At 42.5% G+C, this 22,928-nt stretch overlaps 1 protein-coding gene and 1 long non-coding RNA gene across 2 annotated transcripts; both read left to right on the top strand.

The window, feature by feature from the left end:
• The first annotated feature begins 8,172 nt into the window (after positions 1 to 8,172).
• LOC123164753 (probable indole-3-pyruvate monooxygenase YUCCA10) lies at positions 8,173 to 9,819 on the top strand. Its single transcript, XM_044582303.1, has 4 exons — positions 8,173 to 8,784; positions 9,103 to 9,336; positions 9,424 to 9,546; positions 9,640 to 9,819. The coding sequence occupies exons 1-4, from the start codon at positions 8,173 to 8,175 to the stop codon at positions 9,817 to 9,819; spliced, it is 1,149 nt and encodes a 382-aa protein (XP_044438238.1).
• Positions 9,820 to 13,782: 3,963 nt separating this feature from the next.
• Positions 13,783 to 15,721, top strand: LOC123168619 (uncharacterized). The gene is made up of 2 exons (XR_006484430.1): positions 13,783 to 14,139; positions 14,708 to 15,721. It is a non-coding gene; the product is annotated as an uncharacterized lncRNA (long non-coding RNA).
• The last annotated feature ends 7,207 nt before the right edge of the window (positions 15,722 to 22,928 follow it).

Here is a 22,928-nt window from a genome sequence, read left to right as displayed (position 1 = left end):
AGAGGTACCCCACTATCTATCTTAGGGTTCAGGATGGGGGCGGTGGTCGCCGGCGGTGGCGGGGCGTTGGCGGGGCGGTGGCGTGGGGATCGCCGGAGAAAAAGCTCGGCATGGGGGGGCCTAGAGGGATGGCCAGGGCGGCGGCGGACCGGCGGTGGGGAGTGTTTTCGGGGCGGGTGGGGCGGCGCACCGCCGGCCGCGGGCGGCGGGGGGCTGCTGTTTGGCCGGTGGTGGCTGGCGGCTCAGGGGGGTGGAGGTTGAAGATGAACCGCAGGCCCTTGATTTCGTATCCAACGGCTGCAAAATCGACTGACCAGAGATGAAAAAGTCAGTCGACCGACGTGTAGCCTCACCTTGCTAGTGCGTTCAGTTTCGACAGCAAAATTTAGTCTCGAAAGCAAAATTCAGTTTCGACAGTTAAGTTCAGTTTCGACAGTTAAGTTCAGAGATGAGCGGCTGATGTATTTTACATCTAGCACTTTGTGGTTATGTATTTTACGTCATGTATTGGAGATGCTATTAGAATTCCACTCAGGTTAACGTTGTTCGTTGTCTCTCTTGTCCTGCTTCAGCCTCGGCGTCATACAACTCACCGGAGCTGCTCCAACGATGAAACCCTCCATCACAGCGGAGCAGTACCTCGGGCTCCATCTCCAGACGCCTAAGATCTTCTTCCCCTCCTCCGACAGCAAAGTCAGCCGGAGCATCCTCACCGGCCAACCCAATCACGCTGAGATCGACATGGCTTCGCCAAAGAGGTTGTACACTTGTTGCATCTCTTTTTTACTCTACATGTTATATATATTGTCCAGTGAGCACACGGATTTGTTCCTTTAGTGTCTCCTTGAAAGAAAAAACGTAGGAATTTTAATTTTCACTTGTCCTCCTTCTCAAATTCCTATTCATAAAGCACAAGACTAAGAGATAGTAGCATAATAGCATTATAACCGTACATTTTCTTGTGGTTTGACTTAATCTCACCATGCTTCTTTGCATCATGTGATCTTCCAATTGTTGTGAATCAAACACCCAGATTGGCAGAAATCCTGTGTTTTTAAATTCTCTATTTTGCACGTGCATTCCAATCCTATTCCTGTCTATTTCCTATCCCTGCATTGTTGGAATCCTCCAATTCAAACGAGCCCTTACAGAATTACTTCTCTTACAGATAGTTGTCAAAGAAAACCTTGCGTGGTTTGTCCCGCTCCTGCTGCGTCGTCGTCCACCCCAGCTCAGCTGCTCCAACGACAGAAGGGTCCAGCACAGCAGGGATCCGGCCTCCAGACTGTCTTTCGCCGCCTCAGATCTTCTTCCCCGCCGCTGGCAGCCATGAAAACTGCATTACCATCATCAACCGAGCAGATGACCTCGAGGACTACACGGGTCCGCAAGAGAGGTCGCACACTTTCGTGTCTGCTTACGTTATGCATCGCTTAATATTACATGCTACTTTATCGTCCTATTCACCGATTAGACTCTGAGTCAGCTCCAAACTAATGGTCAAACTTGAGTTTTTGAATGGTTGTGGGGTACATATCGGGGTCACTATCAATAGTATCTATCTACTATCTGGTTAATCTCCGGTGTCTACTATGAGTTTCATGTAGGGTGGGAAAGAAACAGTAAAGAAGCCATTATCTGTATTTTTTAACTGAAGCCATTATCTGCCTGCTATTATTGGTTTTGGGTCTATCCACAGGTTGCTACCATCACTCTGGATTTCTGCATGCACTCCTTACATAATCTCACTATGTTTTATTCCTATGCATGACAGTTATTGTAAACAATGAAACAGAACATGTAGAGCAAAAGAGACGAGCCTTGCGTGGCATTAAAATTTCATGCAGACGTCGCTCCATGGTAGGCGCAAAGGCAGCCCCCCTCCACGCATTTCGGATTGTAATCTACAGGAAGATATCTGTTCTGAGGGGGATTCGGAAGGAGAAGACAACTCCTATTTACCCCCTGAGGTCTTCGCTCTAACTTGGCATGCTGATGTTGGTTATATCATGCATATGGTGTCTTGCATTGCTTACTTTATACATCAAATATGTCATCTGCTTAGTTTAGACATCCTGTGTGCGAATGCCATCTGTTTAGTTTATTCATCGTTTATGTGAATTATGCAACGCCATCTTGTTTAGCCAGGCATCATATATGTGAATTTTGCAATGCCATCCTGCTTAGCCAGTCATCTTATATGTAAATTATATCAGACCATCCTTTTTTTTCGTTACATATTACATTTGTCAACAATGTTAGTACATTCAACTCCTCTTCGTGTGCATCAGCCATTTGACACGGTGATGGCAAATTCTGGAGTGAAAACAAGGTCTTCAGAGCAGACTATGCTATCTGACGAAGCGCATATCTCGCTGGTTACGGATAGCTCCTCAGAGGAGGATTCAGAGACAGATGACCAGTCCTATTCCACCCCCCCCCCCCGAGGTGTATGCTCTAACTTGGCAGGGTTATGTTGCTCATATCGTGCGTATGGTGTCTCGCATTGCTATGCCATTTGATTAGTTTAGACATGCTTTGTGTGAATGCCACCTGTTCAGTGTCTAATTACCATATATGTGAATTATGCATTGCCATCTTGTTGCAAGGCATTATATATGTGAATTATAGAATGCTATCTTGTTGCAAAGGCATTATATATGTGAATTATGCAATGCCATGCTGTTTAGCCAATCATCATGTATGTGAATTATATCATGCTATCATTTTTTTGTATTACGTGTTCCATTTGTCGACAACTTTTGTATATTCAACTACTCTTCCTGTGCATCAGCCATTTGACGCGGCGATGGAAGTATCTGGAGTGAAAACAAGGTATTCAGAGCAGACAATGCTACCTGCTGAAGTAGACATCTTGCTGGTTACAGAGAGCTCCTCAGAGGAGGATTTAGAGACTGATGACCAGTCCTATTTCCCCCCTGAGGTCTATGCTCAAACTTGGCAGGGTTATATTACCCATGTCATGCATGTTGTCTTGCATTGCTTAGTTTTTACATCATATATGGATTGTCATCTGCTTACTTGCTTACTATATAAATCATATATTTGAATTATATCATGCCATCATGTTTACATAGTACATACACATCATCTATCTGAATTATGGCATGGCAACCCATTTAATAAAGACATCATATAGTTATATCATCTCATCCTGTTTAGTGTTTACAGTCATCATATTTTGAATTATGGCATTCTATCCGTGAATGTATGTGAATTATGGCATGCACACATTATATAGTATGTCATGTCATCCTGTTTACATAGTCTCATATTTTGAACTATGTCTTTCCATATTTTTTAGTTAGCCATCATAATGTGAAATTGTGTCATGCTATCCTGTTTAGTTAGCCATCATATATGTGAAATTGTGTCATGCTATCCTGTTTGGTTAGACAACATAAATATGAATTATTTCATGCCCTCTTTTATTCCCCACTATCCATTGCACCTGTCTATCATACAATGTCTATACTTTTAATTACTTTTCTTGTTTATCAGCCATTTGAATTGGAGAGCGTGGTGGCAGTATCTAAGGGAGTAACAACACGGTCTTCAGAAAAGATAGTGCTACCAGTTGATGCAGATAGAACCACGGTTGTACTTGCCCAAGGACCAGATGCACCACACATAACCCAGACTCTCGCAGATTGTATCCCTACCCAGTTGGACAGAGAACCAGCTACACCCCTTCTAACCCCAACCCCGGCAAATAGTAACCCAGTTCCAGTTGACACAGCACCGTCTCCACCACAGAGCACCCAAACACGAGCAGTTAGTAAGGGAACTGCAGTGCCCAAAGCACGAGGACCACCACTCCGAATCCCAACTCAACGCTTAAAGGAGAAGAAGATTTGTTCTCAGGTCAGGTTCTATAGCTATGGTTCATACTCCTTTGCTCTTGCATTACTGTATTTACTCATACCAACTATTTTCAAATTTGAAGGATGGAATTGAAACTCCAATGGCGCAACAGGTATGTTTTAAACCTGTTTCTTTAACTGGTTTGCTGTTGTAACCTGCTCTATGTTGATTTCAGTTTCAATTGAATAAATAGTTATGTTCTCATGTCATGCACATTACAAGTGTTGTTATTGCTCTATAGTTACCCACACTTATATTCTGTCTATTCTGCTTTGTCTTGAACAAATATTATTTGAACTGTGTCTCTATCTTGATTTGGCAACAAAAACTAGAATGATATAGACCATAAAGTGACCATGGTACATAGATATATGTTCGTTTCATGTTGTTATCCTGTCCACTTTACTACTGAACTCATTTACCAAAATGAGTTTCATATACAACATGGTAAACATGTGATGTGTCTGCTTGTTTCTCTTTTAGAATGCGGACAAAATATTAGAGAACAGTACCGCGTTATCCAATAGTAAAGGAAGTAATGCAGATAAGGTTCAAGATAGTGAGACATCCCTGTTGGTCTCCAAGAAAGCTGATAAAAACTATCTTGACGACAGTGAGGGAACCCAAAAGTCCTGTATTGATGTAGTGTTCGAGTTACTGGCCACTACTGCTGGCACAAGCTCTTCGAACTCGCTGCCTGAATCAGTTCGTCTTCTTGAGTCTCAACTTCAAGTTGAAAGACATCAATCAGATGTGCTGTGACAGGAAGCTGAAGGACTAAGGAAGTCCCTGCAGAATTCAGATGCATATTTTCTGGTGCAATAGCAAGCGCTGGAGGATTTAAGCGCCAAACAAGAGAAAGTTAATAAGCTTGCTAAGCATCTTGCCAGCATTATGGGTACCCAGGATATTGTTTCTTGAGATCTTCTGAAGTGGTTTCAGTTCTGGATTTGTTTTGCTGCGGTGTTTATTTGCGCTGATCGCCAACTTTGACAACCAGTGTATATGATATGCTGCTTTGTTCCCTATATTTGCACTAGTGGCGAACTTTGATGCCCAGTGGATGTATGTGTAATAGCCGTGATAGCCTAGCGTTAGTTGCTTGCTTATTTATTTCCTTGTTGTCTTGTTTATTTGTTTGCTTGTAGTCATTGCAGTTCTTTTTCCGCGGTTAGCTAGTGGCTGCAATAACTTATTTTTTAAAACTAGGCCACAATAACCATGGGCTAATATTTACTGTAGTGACACTAGGCCTCCTACTGGCCGTAGAAACAGTGGGCCTTCTACGGGCTGTAGAAACAATGGGCCTTCTACGGGCCGTAGAAACAATGGGCCTTCTGCGGGTCGTATCATCAATGGGCCTTATACGGGCCGTGTGATCGATTGGCCAAACATGGGCCAAACAGACCGCATTATGGCCGTAAACAGGCTAGAGTTGGAATTTTCCGTTCATGGGCCGACCATAACGGGCCATCGTTAATAGGCCGTATTTGATGACGCTAAGAAAACGGCCCAACGTATTAACGGACCACAAACGGGCCGACTGTAACCACGGGCTGAATTTGGCCCACAAGCAGAAAATTACAGTAACGGGCCGTAAGTAAACGAATGCTGGAAATGAGCCCAAGAATAAATGGGCTCTGAGAAGGCCGAAAGATAACATGGGCTGGAAACGGCCCAACGGAATAACGGGCCGTTAATGGGTATAAAGTGATACACTTTCATTACGGGCCAGTTTCACCACGGGCCGTTAATGGGTGTAAAGTGATACATTGTTCATTACGGGCCAGCTTCACCACAGTCGTTAATAGGCCAAGAGTTACATAGGGCCTCATATGGGCCGAAAGACGTCATGGGCCATACATGGGCCAGAAGTGAAAACGGGCTGGAATCATATTGGATGGCCCAGATGACACTACTGGGCCTAATTCGGATAGGGCGTAACGGGCCTTGGGTTAGCGGCCTGTAAATGGGCTATATGCGAACAGGCCGTTAACAGGCTTTCCATGGGCCGGCCCGCCACCTTTTGACCAAGTCAAACGGGCCGGCCTTTTCACAGGAATGGGCCTCTGTTGGGCCATGCCACGTGTCGACGTATCATAGGCGCCTTCTGTCCAATGAGTGGATGACATCTGTCCCAACAATGAGCCGACACGTGTTTCCTCCAGTCAATGATGATTTTACACGTGGAAAATCCCCATTGGTCGGGGCTGTTAACGGGTTATCGGATCCAAAACCCGACCCGATAGCTTAACGGCGTTCCGTTACGGTGGATGCCACGTGTCGGTCACCCTTGACGAAAGCACTCCTGTGACGCGTGATTTATCGTCATGGAAGTGGACACTTCCGTGATGATAATTTTGGTAATGTCATGGGACACTTCTACGACAGCACAGGTATGACTATCTTGATTCTGTCATAAATTTGTCATGGATGTACATGCATGACAAAAAACGCGACCTACTATGTCACTTCCTGTTCTGAGATGGATAGGTGGAAGACGACGGCGGTCACCTCTAAGAGTGCGTTAGACCGGTGTGTACCCCAGATCCGGCATTGTGGCTTGGTTGGGGCCTCCAGCTTTAGATGCTAGGCTTTGGTGTGAAGTCTGTTTGGTATTCGGCTCGGATTTTCGGCACCCCTCCATCAAATGGATAGGAGTAGTGACAGATGTTGCCGAGATAGTGGCTTTAGACTTTTCTTTGCAAGGTCTTTGTGAATAATTAATAAAGTGGCTGCATGCATCACCCAGATGCGGAGGCCGAGGGTCATCCTCCTTTTCTAAACAAGAAAAATATATGATGGAAACAAGGTCTACTGAAATTTTGTTTAAGTTACTGCTGCCTGGATGGCTATCTCTTGAGAAATACCCCTACATCAGTTTAAACTGAATATGTGGAATGCCATCAGTACCAGCTGAATGTGTCAAACTCATGTGGTTACAAACTAAGCGGTGTGCAAACTGATAGCAGTCGGTGAAATACCTTTATTTCCATTCATTGTAGCATCATCTTTAATTGCTTTCCATTCACTGCCACCGCTTATGGATTTTGCTCTTGTTGAAGTTGTATTCCTATGCCCAGCATAGTTCCTGTTCTTTTAACATGCTCTTGTGGAAGACAATAGATGAATTCTCACAGTCCACGCATTGCTCTGCGGGCATGTACATCGCCTATTCTGATTGTAAATGGAAGAACTAGAAATGGCCAGGTGCAGGATTCAATTGTCAATATAAGTTGAACTTGAAAGTATAAGATACATAACTGAACAAAAGGAGTTGAGAAACAACACACAAACTAGGTTACAATAGGACCAGATCTCAAAACAAGATGAGGTAGCAGAACCACAACGAACTCTTTTTTTCACGGCAGCGCAAAGGACGTGCCGAATAGCAGCTTACAAAAGAACAAGCGGAACAAATCTACCGTGCTGACAACGACCCGAGGAGCTTATGCTCAAAACATGTCTTGTTGCGGATGGAGTTTCTAGATAGGCAACCTGAGGAAACCATTCAATGCTTGACAAGACAGGTGGTACAAGTGCAACCCGACCACCACAATGTAAGGCCGTCCATGCTCGATCAGTACATTGGCGTCGATAGCCCAGAAGACACCTGCAGAGTCCATCTCCATACGGAAGGAAGGCTAACTAGCCATGACGGATTAGTCTCTACAAGTATATGGAAAGGAAATAAATGCTTGCATAATACATAGAAAAGGAAAGAAACACTAGCAATCTTTCTTGAATCCTAATTAGGATACAAGTACTCCCTCCTCCCGAATTACGTCATGAAAATGGATAGAAATGGATGTATCTAGAACTAAAAATACGTCTAGATACATCCATTTCTGCGACAATTATTCGGGACGGGGGAGTATAGACTGGACATATCCTTATCCTATATGAACTTTCATTAATGACAAGAGGAATGGAAAGAAATTCTAAAGAGATTTTAGTCTATAAACATATCCAAAGCCGGTTGATAAGTTTCCAAAAAAACCAATCGATCAAGAGTGTGTTTCCTGCCTATTTTCTATCCCCAATAATGTATCAGGACATGCTTTCACACCAACGGTGCAATGTTTAGATGGAATACTAGTACACACCAGGATAAGGCGTCAATAAATCTCTACCTTTTTCATTCCTCATTCTAAATAGATTGACACATGAAACATACCAGTATATATGTGCCCACATATGCATCCAAAGATTCATCTAGCAAAACAAGCAAACACTCCAGCCTACCTTTGCACCCATCCCACAACTTTGTCAACTCTTCTCTTTGAAATGGAGAATGTTGTAGTGTTGATTGTTGGCGCTGGGCCAGCAGGCCTTGCAACTGTAGCATGCCTTAGCCAATTCTCAATTCCCTATGTCATTGTCGAGCGTGAAAGTTGCAGCGCGTCGCTTTGGCGCAACCGCGCCTACGATCGCCTCAAGCTCCATCTTGCAAAGGAGTTATGTGAGTTGCCACACGTGTCATACCCACTAGATGCGCCAACATACATACCAAAAACCTTGTTTGTGAAGTACTTGGATGACTATGTTGAGCGTTTCAATATTCAACCCAAGTATCTCACTAGTGTGGAGTCATCCACATTTGACAATGACAAAAAATGTTGGTCCATCGTGGCACATGACATGGCAAAGAGCACAATAGCCAGGTTCACAGCAAAGTTTCTTGTCGTGGCAAGTGGTGAGAATAGTGTAGAGAATATTCCAATGATCCCCGGACTGCAAAGTTTTCCGGGTGAAGTCATACACTCCTCAAGCTACAAGTCAGGCAAGAGCTACTCTGGCATGAATGTATTGGTCGTTGGATCTGGCAACTCTGGAATGGAAATTGCTTATGACCTTGCGGCCCATGGTGCCAATACTTCAATCGTTGTACGAAACCCGGTATGTAGACGCACTATATATTATTTTTGACCTGGAAACACTAGGGGATCCCCCACCTCCACCCTACGGCACTTATATTTTCAGTGGGTACAGGGCAATTTCTTATTATAGTCACCACTAGAAGGATGCAATTTTTCAGAGTTATTACTAGAAAGTATTTCACGATATAGAGCGATAGAATGTTTTATGACATGCACAAACAACTAAACAATTAGACGGACTACACCGAAAAAATAACTCTTGAAAGAAGATGATTCTATGAAATTTTATTTTATGATGCAGGCTTCAAAAGAGATGTGACATGTTTTGTGGTTGCAGATTCATGTAATGACAAAGGAACTAATCCGGTTGGGGATGACACTTGCTCACCGCCTTCCACTGAATCTAGTGGATAACCTCCTTGTGATGGCGGCAAATTTAATATTTGGAGACCTATCGAGGTATGGCATCAAAAGGCCAAAAATGGGTCCAATGATCCTCAAGTCAGAAACCGGCCGATCCGCTGTTATTGATGTTGGCACTGTTGGGTTAATCAAAAAAGGTATCATCAAAGTAAGTATATCTTTGACATGACATAAATTTCATAACAGATGTTGTCTTCATATGCCAAGTTATCAATATTCTATTCATCTCCTACAGGTGCAGGGGAGCATTACTAAGATCATGGGCGATATAGTTGAATTTCAGTGCAGTAAAAAAATATCATTTGATGCGATTGTGTTTGCAACTGGATACAAAAGCACAGCAAATATATGGCTCAAGGTAACAACATCGATGTTTGAATATGTCTGAGTTTGTTTTCTTGATGCAACAATTGTTAAATCTGCTAACAAGCTCTATGTTGTTTTTTTTCAGAATGGTGAGAACATGTTAAATGGCAATGGACTACCCATCAAAGAATATCCGAATCATTGGAAAGGTGAAAATGGGCTCTACTGTGCTGGGTTAGGAAGGAGAGGATTGGCTGGTATTGCAGCAGATGCCAAGAATATCGCCAATGACATCACATCAATGATGGACGCTATGTCCGGCTAAATTATCAAATCAATGAATGCGTCTTCGACAACGCGATGCCTTCCAGCGCTGAGCTCCTCAACAAGATCAAGGATGAGATCCGATGCTGGGCTAAGGCAGGGGCACAAGGCCTGCGGGTTGTTCTGCACCAATCCTGGGATGTCCACTGTGTTGTACGATGTACTATAAAACTAACCTCCTAGGAGGACTGTAACTTTTCCCCATCCTTTCGATGCAATGAAACGCAAAGGTCTTTTGCGTTTTCTGGATTTTTATCTTTTACATGTAGTTTACAGGGCTAGTGTGCTAGACGGTTGATTCTTTGAGAAATCTATCCACTGCCACCTGTCTATCTATCTTTGATAGAACTAAATTTTTGTTTATTTCAAGGTTCATATGTGCCAGGGAATAAGCATTACTTCTATAATATAATCAAGGGCTTTATACTCACATGGTGCAAAGAGCTTTGTAATTTTTGTTGAACGGTTACCTACAATATTTTTATTTACTTGAATTTACACATGCAAAAGTCATCCCCTTGAACATGATGTTTAACAACAAGGGAATAAGTGCAATTAATACAATCCCAAATTATCAAGAGTCCCGTTTCAGTACACCCCCTCACTAAACATATAAAGGGTAGTATGGACTTGCGCCTAATCACCGTATACGCTGTACATGGCTAGTTTAGAAACGGGCACACATCCCGCTACGGCCTGGGCTTGGCCCATTCATATTTTCTTTTGTTTTTCCAAACTAAAAAAAATGAGCATGTGTGGGCTTGGCCCCTCACTAAACGTATAAAGGGTAGTGTGGACTTTTTCCCAATCACCGTATACACTGTACAGTGCTAGTTTAGAAAATGCCCTGGGCTTGGCCCATTCACATTTTCTTTTGTTTTCACAAACTTAAAAAAAATGGGCATATGTACGTTTCAATCTCTCAACCTCACAGATCAACTCAACTAGGACAACCTACTCGGACACCACAGCTTACGTGCCAATAAACTGTTGTTACCTCTTTTTTGTTGTGCGTCAACTATGTAACACCACAATGAAGCCTCTAATCATATTATTTGCTTTTTTCCTTTTTTGCAACTTTTTTTTACTGAACTTCCTTTTTAAAATCCGTGAGTTTTTAAATTCCATGAATAATTTTTCAAAAATTGATGAACTTTTTTCAAATCTATGACTTTTTTGTCAAAATCGATGAACTTTTTTCAAACCCGAGAACTTCATTTCAAAACCCATGAGGTTTTTTTCGGTTTGTGAAGTTTTTCTCAAATCCGACAATTTTTTTTCAAATTTATGAACTTTTTTTCCAAGTTTGTGAACTTTTCAAAATCATGAACAAATTTCGAATACCTTTTCCAATTTTCTGAACATTTTTCCAATTTATGTACTTTTTTACAAATTGGTGAACTACTGTCAAATTCATGAACTTTTTCGTATTCAGAAGCATTTTCTGAATTCATGCACGTTTTCACAGCTCGTACTCGCAAGAGTAAATTTTTGCTAGATGTTTTTCTCAAAAAATCGCTAGATGGATTGAAGGATTAATTCGGAAGGTGGAGCGAGAGGAGCGATCGAGCAAGCTATATGGGCCAGGACCCACTAGGGGAGTGCGTGAGCGCTAGCTAGTTCTTGCGGCGCTCAAGGCGCCCACGAGGAGCTCTCTTTAGTTACTTTTTTATCATTATTTTCCATTTCCGTGAACACTTTAGAATTATAAAAAAATTGTGAATACTTTTCTTTAGATTACACAAATACTTTGCTAAACATGTACCCTTTTAAAACTACATGAAGATTTTTAAAATACGCGATGACCAACCTTTTTAATACACAATAACAATTTCTTTAGGGTCTTTTACATTTGTGTCCCTAACTCGAACCCACTACTCAGATTTGCCCCTAATTTCGAAGGGTGCTGAAATTTGCCCCTCTGCCGTTAGTTGTCCTTATAGAAATGCTCTTCCGTGCCGTCTCCGTCCAGTCAAAGCCGTTTGACCATTATTTGACCATTTCATTGACATTTTTGCCCATGTGTGCATGTGTCACCTACTCATGGGACCCACTCTCAAAATATAATACAAAAAAGCATTTCTCTCACCCCCTCTCTCACACACTTACATGTGGGGCCAATCTAAAAACAAAAACAAACAAAGAAACAAAAACAGAACAATACTATTTAATCTAGATAGTGGGCCCACATGTCATTGGCTTATCAATATTTTCCAGTAATATTTTGTTTTAATTAGTCCTTTTTATTAACTATAAGTGTGGATTAGGCCGAGCTTGCCAGCGGCGACCAAATACTGCGGCGGAGGCACGCTGGGAGGCTGCGAGGAGGCCGGCTGACGAAACCACATGATAGCCCTTGCTCTACCGCGTCCAGGGATGTGGGGTTCAGACCATATGGTCGTTGGAGCGAGGACTTCGACGATGGCGGCCATGGCAGAGCTCGGAGCTCATGGGGAAGACGACCAGAGGTGATGGAACTTGCTATGGAGGACTCCCAAGTCTACTGTGGTACATCAGGATCCCATAGGAGCTGCTGGGATCGGCCGACCTGCTTCAACGACGTCGAATCGAAGGCGGCGGTCCGAGATCGAAGGCGGGGAAGATGCGTCCTGGCGCTCTGTCCTGGACATCTCTGGTCGAAATCAGGGGCTAGTAGGATGAGGTCATGGCGTACGAGGTAGAGGGAGAGAGGTGGGAGGTGAGAGAGAGGCCGTGAGGGGCCCATATGTAAGTGAGAGGGGAGAGGGGTGAGAGAAAGAGTTTTTCCTTCTTTTTTTTGAGTGGGACCCACATGTAAGTGACACATGGAGGCAAGGGTAGAATGTCCAACAAACGGCCCGTAGACGGTCAACGTCCTTTGACCAGACGGTAACGGCACAAAAGGGCTTTTTTATAAGGTGAACTAGAGGTGCAGGGGCAAATTTGAGCAGGGTTTGAAATTAGGGGCAAATGCAAATCTGAGTAGGTGGTTCGAGTTAGGGACAGAAATGCAAATGGCCCATTTTTTATTACACGATGAACACTTTTTAAATAAATGGTGAATATTGTTTTAACAGAGGTCAAATATTTTTAATACAAGATTAATATATTTTTAATACACAATGAAAGTTTTATAAATACACGATGAATATTTGTAAATATAAAATGACCATTTTTATTACATGATGCACAAATTTCAATAAAAGATGAACATTGTTAAATAGATGATGAACGTTTTGTAATACAAGCTGAACATATTTTAGTATGCAATGAATTTTTTTTTGAATAGATGAGAACATTTTTTAAATACATCATGACCATTTTTTAGCATGGTGATCATTTTAATATACATGATGGACATTTTTTAAATACACCTGGAAGATCTTTTGACAAAATGATAGTTCTTTTTCAGTATGGTGAACATTCTTGGAATACACGATAAAATTTTTAAACTTGGTGAACAAACAAAATAAAAACCAGATATATTGAAGTGAAAAATGCATGGAAATGTATTTAAAATAGGTGATGATTATGAAAATAAAGTAGAAAGGTTAAAAAGGGTAAAAGAAACAAGAAAATACAGATGAATTTTTTTAAAACAAATTGAGTTTATGTTAAAAACAACAAAATGGAAAAAAGAACAGTAATTTTTTTGAGAAGAAAACCAAACAAACCCTGTTTCCAAAAACAAAACAAAATCATAAAAAGTGGACTCCCAATAAGGGATATATAGCACTAAGCTCGTTGGGTAGGTGGTATCTCTTTTTTTTTGAGAATTCGGTGTCTGGTTCTGGTAGATACATATGCACGATTTGTCGGACTCATGCTATGAGAACGTATCCTATGCACCGGTTGAACTGGTGCAACGGATGCACCAGTAGATTCTGGGCCACTGGATTCATAATAGATGGAACAGATTTATCACAAGAAGGGTTGCAGGTACATTTTACGTCCTGGACCTTGCAGAATTGTCGAAATGCCTGAATAGTCCTCAACATAACCTGTCCTCTCCTTCCTTATCCTGTTCCTCTCCCCATCCTCTTGACCGACGGCGGCTGGCTGATGACGCCGGACGAAGAGGGAGAGCAAGACGACGCCCTTCCCCCAGTAACCCTCCAGCCTTTCCCCTCCCAGCCGCGGCCTCCCCATCGAGGTAGCAGGACGGCGACGCTTGGTGTCTCCTCGATCTCCCCTGGTCAACGCACTTCCATGCTCGGCTACTCTACACCCCCATACCCTCCCTGCTCGATGCCACCGAGCTCCGGTAGTCCAGCTCATCAAATCCGGCGGGCCGCAGGCTGCAGCTCACCATGTTCCACAGCGTCCAGCTCCAATCCGAACTGTAAGTGCTCTGCACTGTACATATCCTAGTTGTACCGCTGACTGATGTAGCCTGTAGCAACATTGGTTGAAGACTTGGAGTAAATTCAAATTAATTTAAGATTTTGTGTTAGCCTTGAGAGAATAGAGATGCACCTCAGTTCAGATTTTGTTCTCTTCTCTTGGTTCAGTATCTCCTTATTAAGAAAAGAACAGAACAGAAAAGAACAAGTCAATTCTTTCAGTTGGATTTTTCAAAAATGACTAGTCTAGCTAGCACCTAGCAGTGGTGGTGTACTAAGAATTGGCACTTGTAGCTGTAGCTTAGCTTGTCATATATCAAGTACTGGGATTGTTGTATATTAACAACTGACAGTAGTAGTGTAGTTTGTAGCTCGTCATATATTAAGAACCTGCAGTAGTAGTGTATTCCAAACTGGGCTTGTCATATATTAAGAGTTGTAGGTTGTAGCTGTACTAAACTTTTAGTTGCTATATAAGCAATATAGCTGGGCCTTATGTAGTTATGCTGCATTTCTTTTATACACTGTCTTGATACATTTAGTTTACTTTTGCAATTTCTAAATTAGATGAAGAGCTACTACAAGATGACGAGCCATCTGAAGATGAAGCTGGGGTTACCATCAATTTAAAGAGCAAAGAAAAAAAATTAAAACTTCAACCAGATCATTTTGTTGACCCTTCGTCTTGATATGCATATGAAATCAGATGATGTTCCTATTTTTTCTGGTATTGTCTGCATGTTAATCAGAATTACAAATTTCATTTCATTAGATGATTGTTCACCCGAGCCATAACAATTTCAGGTTAGCTGTACTCCTATTCCTTTTAAATTTTCTATAGCATATCAGGATTGCAAGATGAAGAACAATCAATAAGTTCAAGAAAAGCTTGAACCAATGGCAACAAGTAAGGACAAATTCTTTTGCAATCAACACTAACTACTGATTTTAGGAGTTATAGTCATGTTCTGGTACCCAAAATCTTAACTAGCATCGTTGAAATTCTATTCAACATAAGTTTTATTCTTGTCCAACCAGATCATTTTGTTGACCTTTTCGTCTTGGATGTGCATATTAAAATAGACGAGGTTCCTTTTTTTCAGGTATGATCTGCATGTTCTGCTGCAAGTTCATATCTGGAAAAAAATGCTTGTTGTGACGAGCTAGTATTCTTTCAGGAAGCTGAACATGCAAGTTCATATCTGCAAAAAAAAAAAGCAAGTTCAGCTGCATCCACTTTGTCTCTTTCAGGAAGCCAAGATGTCTTGTACATATGATCATGGGAGCTGCACGGTGCTCAACCTATTGGCATACAAAAGCATCCCTTGATTCACGTTATTTGTGGATGATGCCCTTGTGGAGTGATCTGGAGCTATGGACACCTTCCCTAAAGCTTGAAACATGTATTTTCTGTTTAGATTTTGTACGGTACTGGAATGTTTGGAGCTTCAGTTTTCTACTTTGTTTTTGCTTTTCTGAACTGCCATAGGCAGATGTCGGTGAGCAGATATGTAACTGGCTGCGATCTGGTTCCATTTTAATTAAATGATGCCGGGGGTTCCACCCTATTTTTTGAACAAATGTCACCTTTACAACAGAGTATATGCTTTTTTTATTGCAAGTTAGCCAGAACGCAGTGTCTGCCAGTCGACAATAAGCAGAAGTATCCCTTGCCAAAGGCAGAAAAACAATCTGTAGACTTTGCAGAACTCCTGACCACTCTTTGTGTTCACCTAAAAAGTCAGCGATCAGTACCAGGCCTGATTAGACCACCAAGCATTTGTTAAGCTTCATCACCACGTACATGGGCACAATTCAATTAACCTCCCGCAGCTTAACAACAGATAAATAAAAGCTATATACCACTAAAATCTTGACTTAAACCAGCTCCTGAGTTGGTCCTGAAGCAGAAAATAATTTTTGCACGTACAATGCACTCAAAACTGAAGCTCAGACAACAGAAGCATACATGAAGATAACAAAACCCTTTTCTCAGGCACAATGCAGTCAGAACAGAAGCTAAGACAAAAACAAAAGTACACATGAAGATATCACAGGGCGTGAAATACAATCTGAGATATCTGGTTCAGTTACATCCAAGTAACACTACGATTTTACAAGCTAGATATTCATACATCTCCAACATTACACATTCTATTAAATTATCCAGATAAATGCAGGCAGGGATAATGTCAGAATATTCAGCACTCCAGTGCTCCATGACACCCATCCAACAACAACTATTCCTGAAAATAAGACAGATAGTATTATCAACCATATTTTTATACTACAAATATGAAATAAAATATGTGTTAAAAAACAGAAATGGCAACTTTGGCAAATTTTGTAAATTACATAATGACAAGATTTACCCAAAAATGGCAAGTTGCCCTTTTCAAGTTTGTAGTCCATAAGATATATATTGTACACTTACCGAAAAAATACATTGTACACTTATAATAGACATAGAACAATTACACAGAACTGGATAAACCCTATGCATATTAGTCGGATAAACCAAACATATGCATATCCATGCATCAGCATGACACTTTCAAATGTGAGCACCCAAACAGAACACGAGTCAAGAAGCTCGTCTACTAAAAATATCACCACCATTTTCCAGCAAGATGGTAGCCAACTTAGCAACGCCACCATCCCTCATACTTCACATACTGGGACCCCAACGTTTACACAGAATGACTTGAAAAAGTAATTATTTGAATATCAAATTAGTGAAAACAACATACCTACTTATCTGGGACCTTTTGGATGCTATTCGCCCTATCAAGAAAGACAAAAGCACATTAGTACAACGGTACAAAGGACATCGGCATTTTTTCAAGGTTGCTAACTTTACCTCTTTTTCTTTTGGTTCACAGTTTGCTCAGAACCCCTTTTCAATCTCTTACCACTCCCTTTTGTGTTCGCTACATCTGGTGGATGAATATTGATCACACTTGGGAATGATGTTCCAACGAAGGATTCAAATTCTTGAACTTTACTTTGCTCACTAATTGGGCCCATCTGTCCCAATTGTGCGAAGGCATCACCAACAGCCTTGTGAAAATATCTCATTTTCTCCTCACAATGTTTCGCTGCATGAAGTGCCAAGCTGAAATTTGAACATGTTTCTGAGTACAACTTCCTTATGGTAGGTGAAAGGCATGTAGATGGCCCTTCTAGCTCATGTCCGTTGGCGTCATAGGAAAGCTGGCGTGCAGCCATTTTAGTCCACCTATGCAACACATATTGACTAGGAATTTCATTAAACCCTTCATTCTTGAGGACAACAATTATGTGACGGCAAATGATACCCAGTGATTCGAACATCCTACAAGAACAGTGTGTTACCTTAGTACTGGTGTTGAAACTAACAACTCTAACCTTGCCACTCTTGCTGACCCCCCTTCTCTACACTAAGCAAGCGATATGCTGCAGATGCTCCAACCATTGCCTTATGACATGTAAGTAGTTTGCTCCTCAACTCACTACTTACTTCTCTATTTGACTTGATGAGATGTCTCTTACTTGGCGAAATAAGTTGGTGAGTGTGTGATTGAACAAACCGGGCTACCACATATTTGCCGTCATCCTGCCTCTTCAGTCCAATCATAGCCTCACAACCACATCGGGTTAACTTGAATTTTCGTTTAGGCTTTATCCTTCCCTCTTCCTGAGCCACCTTCCTCCAACCCTCCCTAGCACAGACAAACCTCTTCCACACTGCTACACCATGTTCATCTTTGTGTGTTGTCCATGTGCGAACAGAGAACCCGACATCATGAGCATACATTTTGTAGAATGTCATACCATCCCCCCAGGTGTCAAATTGCATGCCAATAACAGGTTTTAGGTTATCATCACACTGGGGTTCAAATGTTGACCCCCGGATATGCACAATAGAAAGATGTTCAGTTCATAAACTATCAGTTCATAAACTAAAGCTCAAGCATTAGACATGAAAAGAAAATCTTCTTACACAAAACGGAAGACTGCGAGTACATTTTGGCGTGTGGTAGCTATTTCCATCATTTTCAACTAGCCGGATCGTGCCCTAGAAATTGATAAGAAAATCCATCAGGTCACATTAACAGTGTGATGTACGTATGTGACCAATACAACAAAGAAATTACCACGGCGAAGCTGTTGGCATCATCGTCATCTCCCATTGCCGTAGTTGACCCAACGCTTAGAGCAACACTTGCCATGGACTCCATGGCTGATTATTTTTCGTGCAGATATAACACAAAACATCACAGGCAGGTTAAAGGTGGATAACTATCCTACTACCAAGTACTAGAACACATCAAGACTTTTTACTTAAGAACATAGCTAAAATGTGGATTGCAGCAAGACAAAAATGTGGAACATGAACAACTAGCATTGCCATACAAAGTTCAGTTGATCATTGCAAATGCCGTTTCCATTTCATATAAGCAATGTGGAAGAAGCTCATATAGTACATTAGTAGTTCATGTACAAGAACGCCAGAGGAACAACCAGTAACTAACCACTACTGCCATGTAGTAGGCTCTTGGGAAATCATTTTTTTCACATACATGTCGAGTCGTTCATGTACGGACCTTACTATTAAGTTAGCAAAGGTATATGAAAATTGTATAGAAAGGAACATAACACATAGAGTATAGCACATCCCCTCAACTATTTGCACATAGAGTAGAGCAAAGGTACGGACCTTACTATTCATATCTACATCTGACACATCAATTTCGTGCCCATACTATTCATATTCACAAATGCCACTGGCTTCAAACACATGGGAAACTGATGGCCTGGAAGAACTAAACATAACAGTACATGGATAAAAGAACAACCAAATTCAGTGCTCATACCTCGGATCCTGAGCTCTAAAGGACGATGGACAAGTCCTATCAACCGCACAGCTGCACAAATCTTACTTTAGAGTTTGCATAAATATGGTTTTTCTTTACTGCAAATTACATATTAAGGTTCAGAACACTACTTATCCAATTTTGCATAGGAATTTTTGCACTCCCATATCTGCAGCCGTGTATCTCATACATAAATATGGTGCTCATACACTAGTAGAAAAAGAGGCTTCCATACGCCCCCATTAGTCCCCAAAACAATCGAACCGCGACAAAAGGGGCCTTTAGTCGCGGTTCGGGAGGAGACCCGCGACCAACTATCTGGGCCCAGCGCGCTCGGTCGGCAGCTGGCGGACGGGAGAGGCTTTAGTCCCGGTTGGCCTGGCCAACCGGAACTAAAGGTCCCCGAAGGCCTTCAGTCGCGGTTGGCCAGGCCAACCGGGGCTAAAGGCCCATCCAGCTGGCGGACGGGAGGGGCTTTAGTCCCGGTTGGCCTGGCCAACCGGGACTAAAGGTCCCCGAAGGCCTTTAGTCGCGGTTGGCCAGGCCAACCGGGACTAAAGGCCCATCCCTATATATAGGACTCAGCTCACTTCACTTCACTCAGCTCACTTCACAATTTTCAGAAGGGGGTGGTGGGTTTGCTTTTGGTTCCTCCTATGCACACAAGGTGTTCGATGAAATGCCCGAGAGCCTGAAACAAACATGATATGAAGTGTCCGAGCCACACTTGAGCTTTCTCATTTATTTTTCCTCCGCGATCGCGGTTAGCAACTTGAACCTTTCATGTGTCATTGATAAAATATGCATGTGTGTAGTTCATTGTTTAATTTGTATTATTTCTAGCTAGTTAATTTAATAAATGCATGATGGTTAATTATATACTTTATATAATAATAATGCAGATGAATCGGCAATGGATGTACGGTCCCCGACTCTCCGGCGAGTTCACTACGGGTTTGAAAGATTTCCTCGTAGTGGCAAATGCGAACAAGCAGCAAGGTTTTATTATCTGTCCATGTGTTGTCTGTAAGAATCAGAAGGGTTACTCCTCCTCAAGAGACGTTCACATGCACCTGCTTCGGCACGGTTTCATGCCAAGCTATAATTGTTGGACCAAGCATGGAGAAAGAGGGGTTAGAATGGAAGAAGATGAAGAAGGGGATGATATCGATGACAACTATCATGATCATTTCGGTGATACTTTCATGGAGGATGATGCTGAAGGTGGGGAAGGGTTAGGTGAAGGTGAAGAAGAGGCACATGATGAGCCCGCTGATGATCTTGGTCGGACCATTGCTGATGCACGGAGACGCTGCGAAACTGACAAGGATAGGGAGAATTTGGATCGCATGTTAGAGGATCACAAAAAGTCGTTGTATCCAGGATGCGATAATAGTCTGAAAAAGCTAGGCTGCACACTGGATTTGCTAAAATGGAAGGCACAGGAAGGTGTAGGTGACTCATCATTTGAAAATTTGCTGAAAATGTTGAAGAATATGTTTCCGAAGAATAACGAGTTGCCCGCCAGTACGTACGAAGCAAAGAAGGTTGTCTGCCCTCTAGGTTTAGAGGTTCTGAAGATACATGCATGCATTAACAACTGTATCCTCTACCGCGGTGAATACGAGAATTTGAATGAATGCCCTGTATGCACTGCATTGCGTTATAAGATCAGAGGCGATGACCCTGGTGACGATGTTGAGGGCGAGAAACCTAGGAAGAGGGTTCCCGCCAAGGTGATGTGGTATGCTCCTATAATACCACGGTTGAAACGTCTGTTCATGAACAAAAAGCATGCCAAGTCGTTGCGATGGCACAAAGAGGACCGTAAGTCCGACGGGGAGTTGAGACACCCCGCTGATGGAACGCAATGGAGAAAGATCGACAGAGTGTTCAAAGATTTTGCAGCTGACGCAAGGAACATAAGATTTGGTCTAAGTACTGATGGCATGAATCCTTTTGGCGAGCAGAGCTCCAGCCATAGCACCTGGCCCGTGACTCTATGCATCTACAACCTTCCTCCTTGGTTGTGCATGAAGCGGAAGTTCATTATGATGCCAGTGCTCATCCAAGGTCCAAAGCAACCCGGGAACGACATCGATGTGTACCTAAGGCCATTAGTTGATGAACTTTTACAGTTGTGGGCCAGACCTGGTGTACGTGTCTGGGATGAGCACAAAGGAGAGGAATTTGACCTACGAGCTTTGCTTTTTGTAACCATCAACGATTGGCCTGCTCTCAGTAACCTTTCGGGACAGACAAATAAGGGATACAATGCATGCACGCACTGCTTACATGAGACTGAAAGTGTACGTTTGGTTAATTGTAAGAAGAACGTGTACCTGGGTCATCGTCGATTTCTTCCCCGAAATCATAACGTAAGAAAGAAAGGCAAGCATTTCAACGGCAAGGCAGATCACCGGCCGAAGCCTGCGGAACGTACTGGTGCTGAGATATTTGATATGGTCAAGGATTTGAAAGTCATCTTTGGAAAGGGTCCTGGCGGACAATCAGTTCCGCGGGGAGTTGACGGGCACGCACCCATGTGGAAGAAGAAATCTATATTTTGGGAGCTAGAATATTGGAAAGTCCTAGATGTCCGCTCTGCAATCGACGTGATGCATGTTACGAAGAATATTTGCGTGAACCTGCTAAGCTTCTTGGGCGTGTATGGGAAGACAAATGATACAAAGGAAGCACGGCAGGACGAGCAACTTTTGAAAGACCCAGATGACCGGCATCCGGAATGGTTTCAAGGTCGTGCCAGCTACGCTCTTACCAAAGAAGAGAAGGTCATTTTTTTTGAATGCCTGAGCAGTATGAAGGTTCCGTCTGGCTTCTCGTCGAATATAAAGGGAATAATAAACATGGCGGAGAAAAAGTTCCAAAACCTGAAGTCTCACGACTGCCACGTGATTATGACGCAATTGCTTCCGATTGCTTTGAGGGGGCTCCTACCGGAAAATGTTCGAGTAGCCATTGTGAAGCTATGTGCATTCCTCAATGCAATCTCTCAGAAGGTAATCAATCCAGAAGATCTACCACGGTTATAGAACGATGTGGTCCAATGCCTTGTCAGTTTCGAGTTGGTGTTCCCACCATCCTTCTTCGATATTATGACGCACCTCCTGCTCCACCTAGTCGAAGAGATTTCCATTCTCGGTCCTGTATTTCTACACAATATGTTCCCCTTTGAGAGGTTCATGGGAGTATTAAAGAAATATGTTCGTAACCGTGCTAGGCCAGAAGGAAGCATCGTCAAGGGCTATGGAAATGAGGAGGTAATTGAGTTCTGTATTGACTATGTTCCTGACCTTAAGCCGATTGGTATTCCTCAATCGCGGCACGAGGGGAGACTAAGTGGAAAAGGCAAGATCGGAAGGAAATCCACGATATGTATGGACGGTCATTCTGTGACTGAAGCACACCACAAAGTTCTGCAAAATTCCAGCTTTGTGGCTCCGTACTTCGAGCAACACAAGAATATTTTACGCTCGGACAACCCGGGGAAGCCTGAATCCTGGATTAGAAAGGCCCACATGGAGACTTTTGGCAGTTGGTTGCGAAAACATTTAATGAATGACAATGATGTTGGAGATCAGCTGTACATGTTGGCCAAGAAACCATCTTCGACTATAACGATTTTCCAAGGGTACGAGATAAATGGGAATACATTTTACACCATCGCCCAAGATAAAAAGAGCACCAACCAAAACAGTGGTGTCCGCTTTGATGCAGCAACCGAGAATGGGCGAAAGGTCACATATTATGGTTACATAGAGGAGATATGGGAACTTGACTATGGACCCTCCTTTAAGGTCCCTTTGTTCCGGTGCAAATGGTTCAAGCTAACAGGAGGTGGGGTAAAGGTGGACGAGCAATACGGAATGACAATGGTGGATTTCAACAATCTTGGTTACCTTGACGAACCA

The sequence above is a fragment of the Triticum aestivum genome, chromosome 7D, assembly GCF_018294505.1.
Source record: "Triticum aestivum cultivar Chinese Spring chromosome 7D, IWGSC CS RefSeq v2.1, whole genome shotgun sequence".
NCBI classification, from domain to species: Eukaryota; Viridiplantae; Streptophyta; class Magnoliopsida; order Poales; family Poaceae; genus Triticum; species Triticum aestivum.
This window is presented reverse-complemented; position numbering and strand designations above follow the sequence as displayed.

Excerpts from the sequence above, each read along its gene's own strand:
- LOC123164753 (XM_044582303.1), top strand. The coding sequence starts at position 8,173 with ATGGAGAATGTTGTAGTGTTGATTGTTGGCGCTGGGCCAGCAGGCCTT. Across the intron at positions 8,785-9,102 it reads CAATCGTTGTACGAAACCCG|ATTCATGTAATGACAAAGGA; the intron begins GTATGTAGACGC and ends TTGTGGTTGCAG. Across the intron at positions 9,337-9,423 it reads TCAAAAAAGGTATCATCAAA|GTGCAGGGGAGCATTACTAA; the intron begins GTAAGTATATCT and ends CATCTCCTACAG.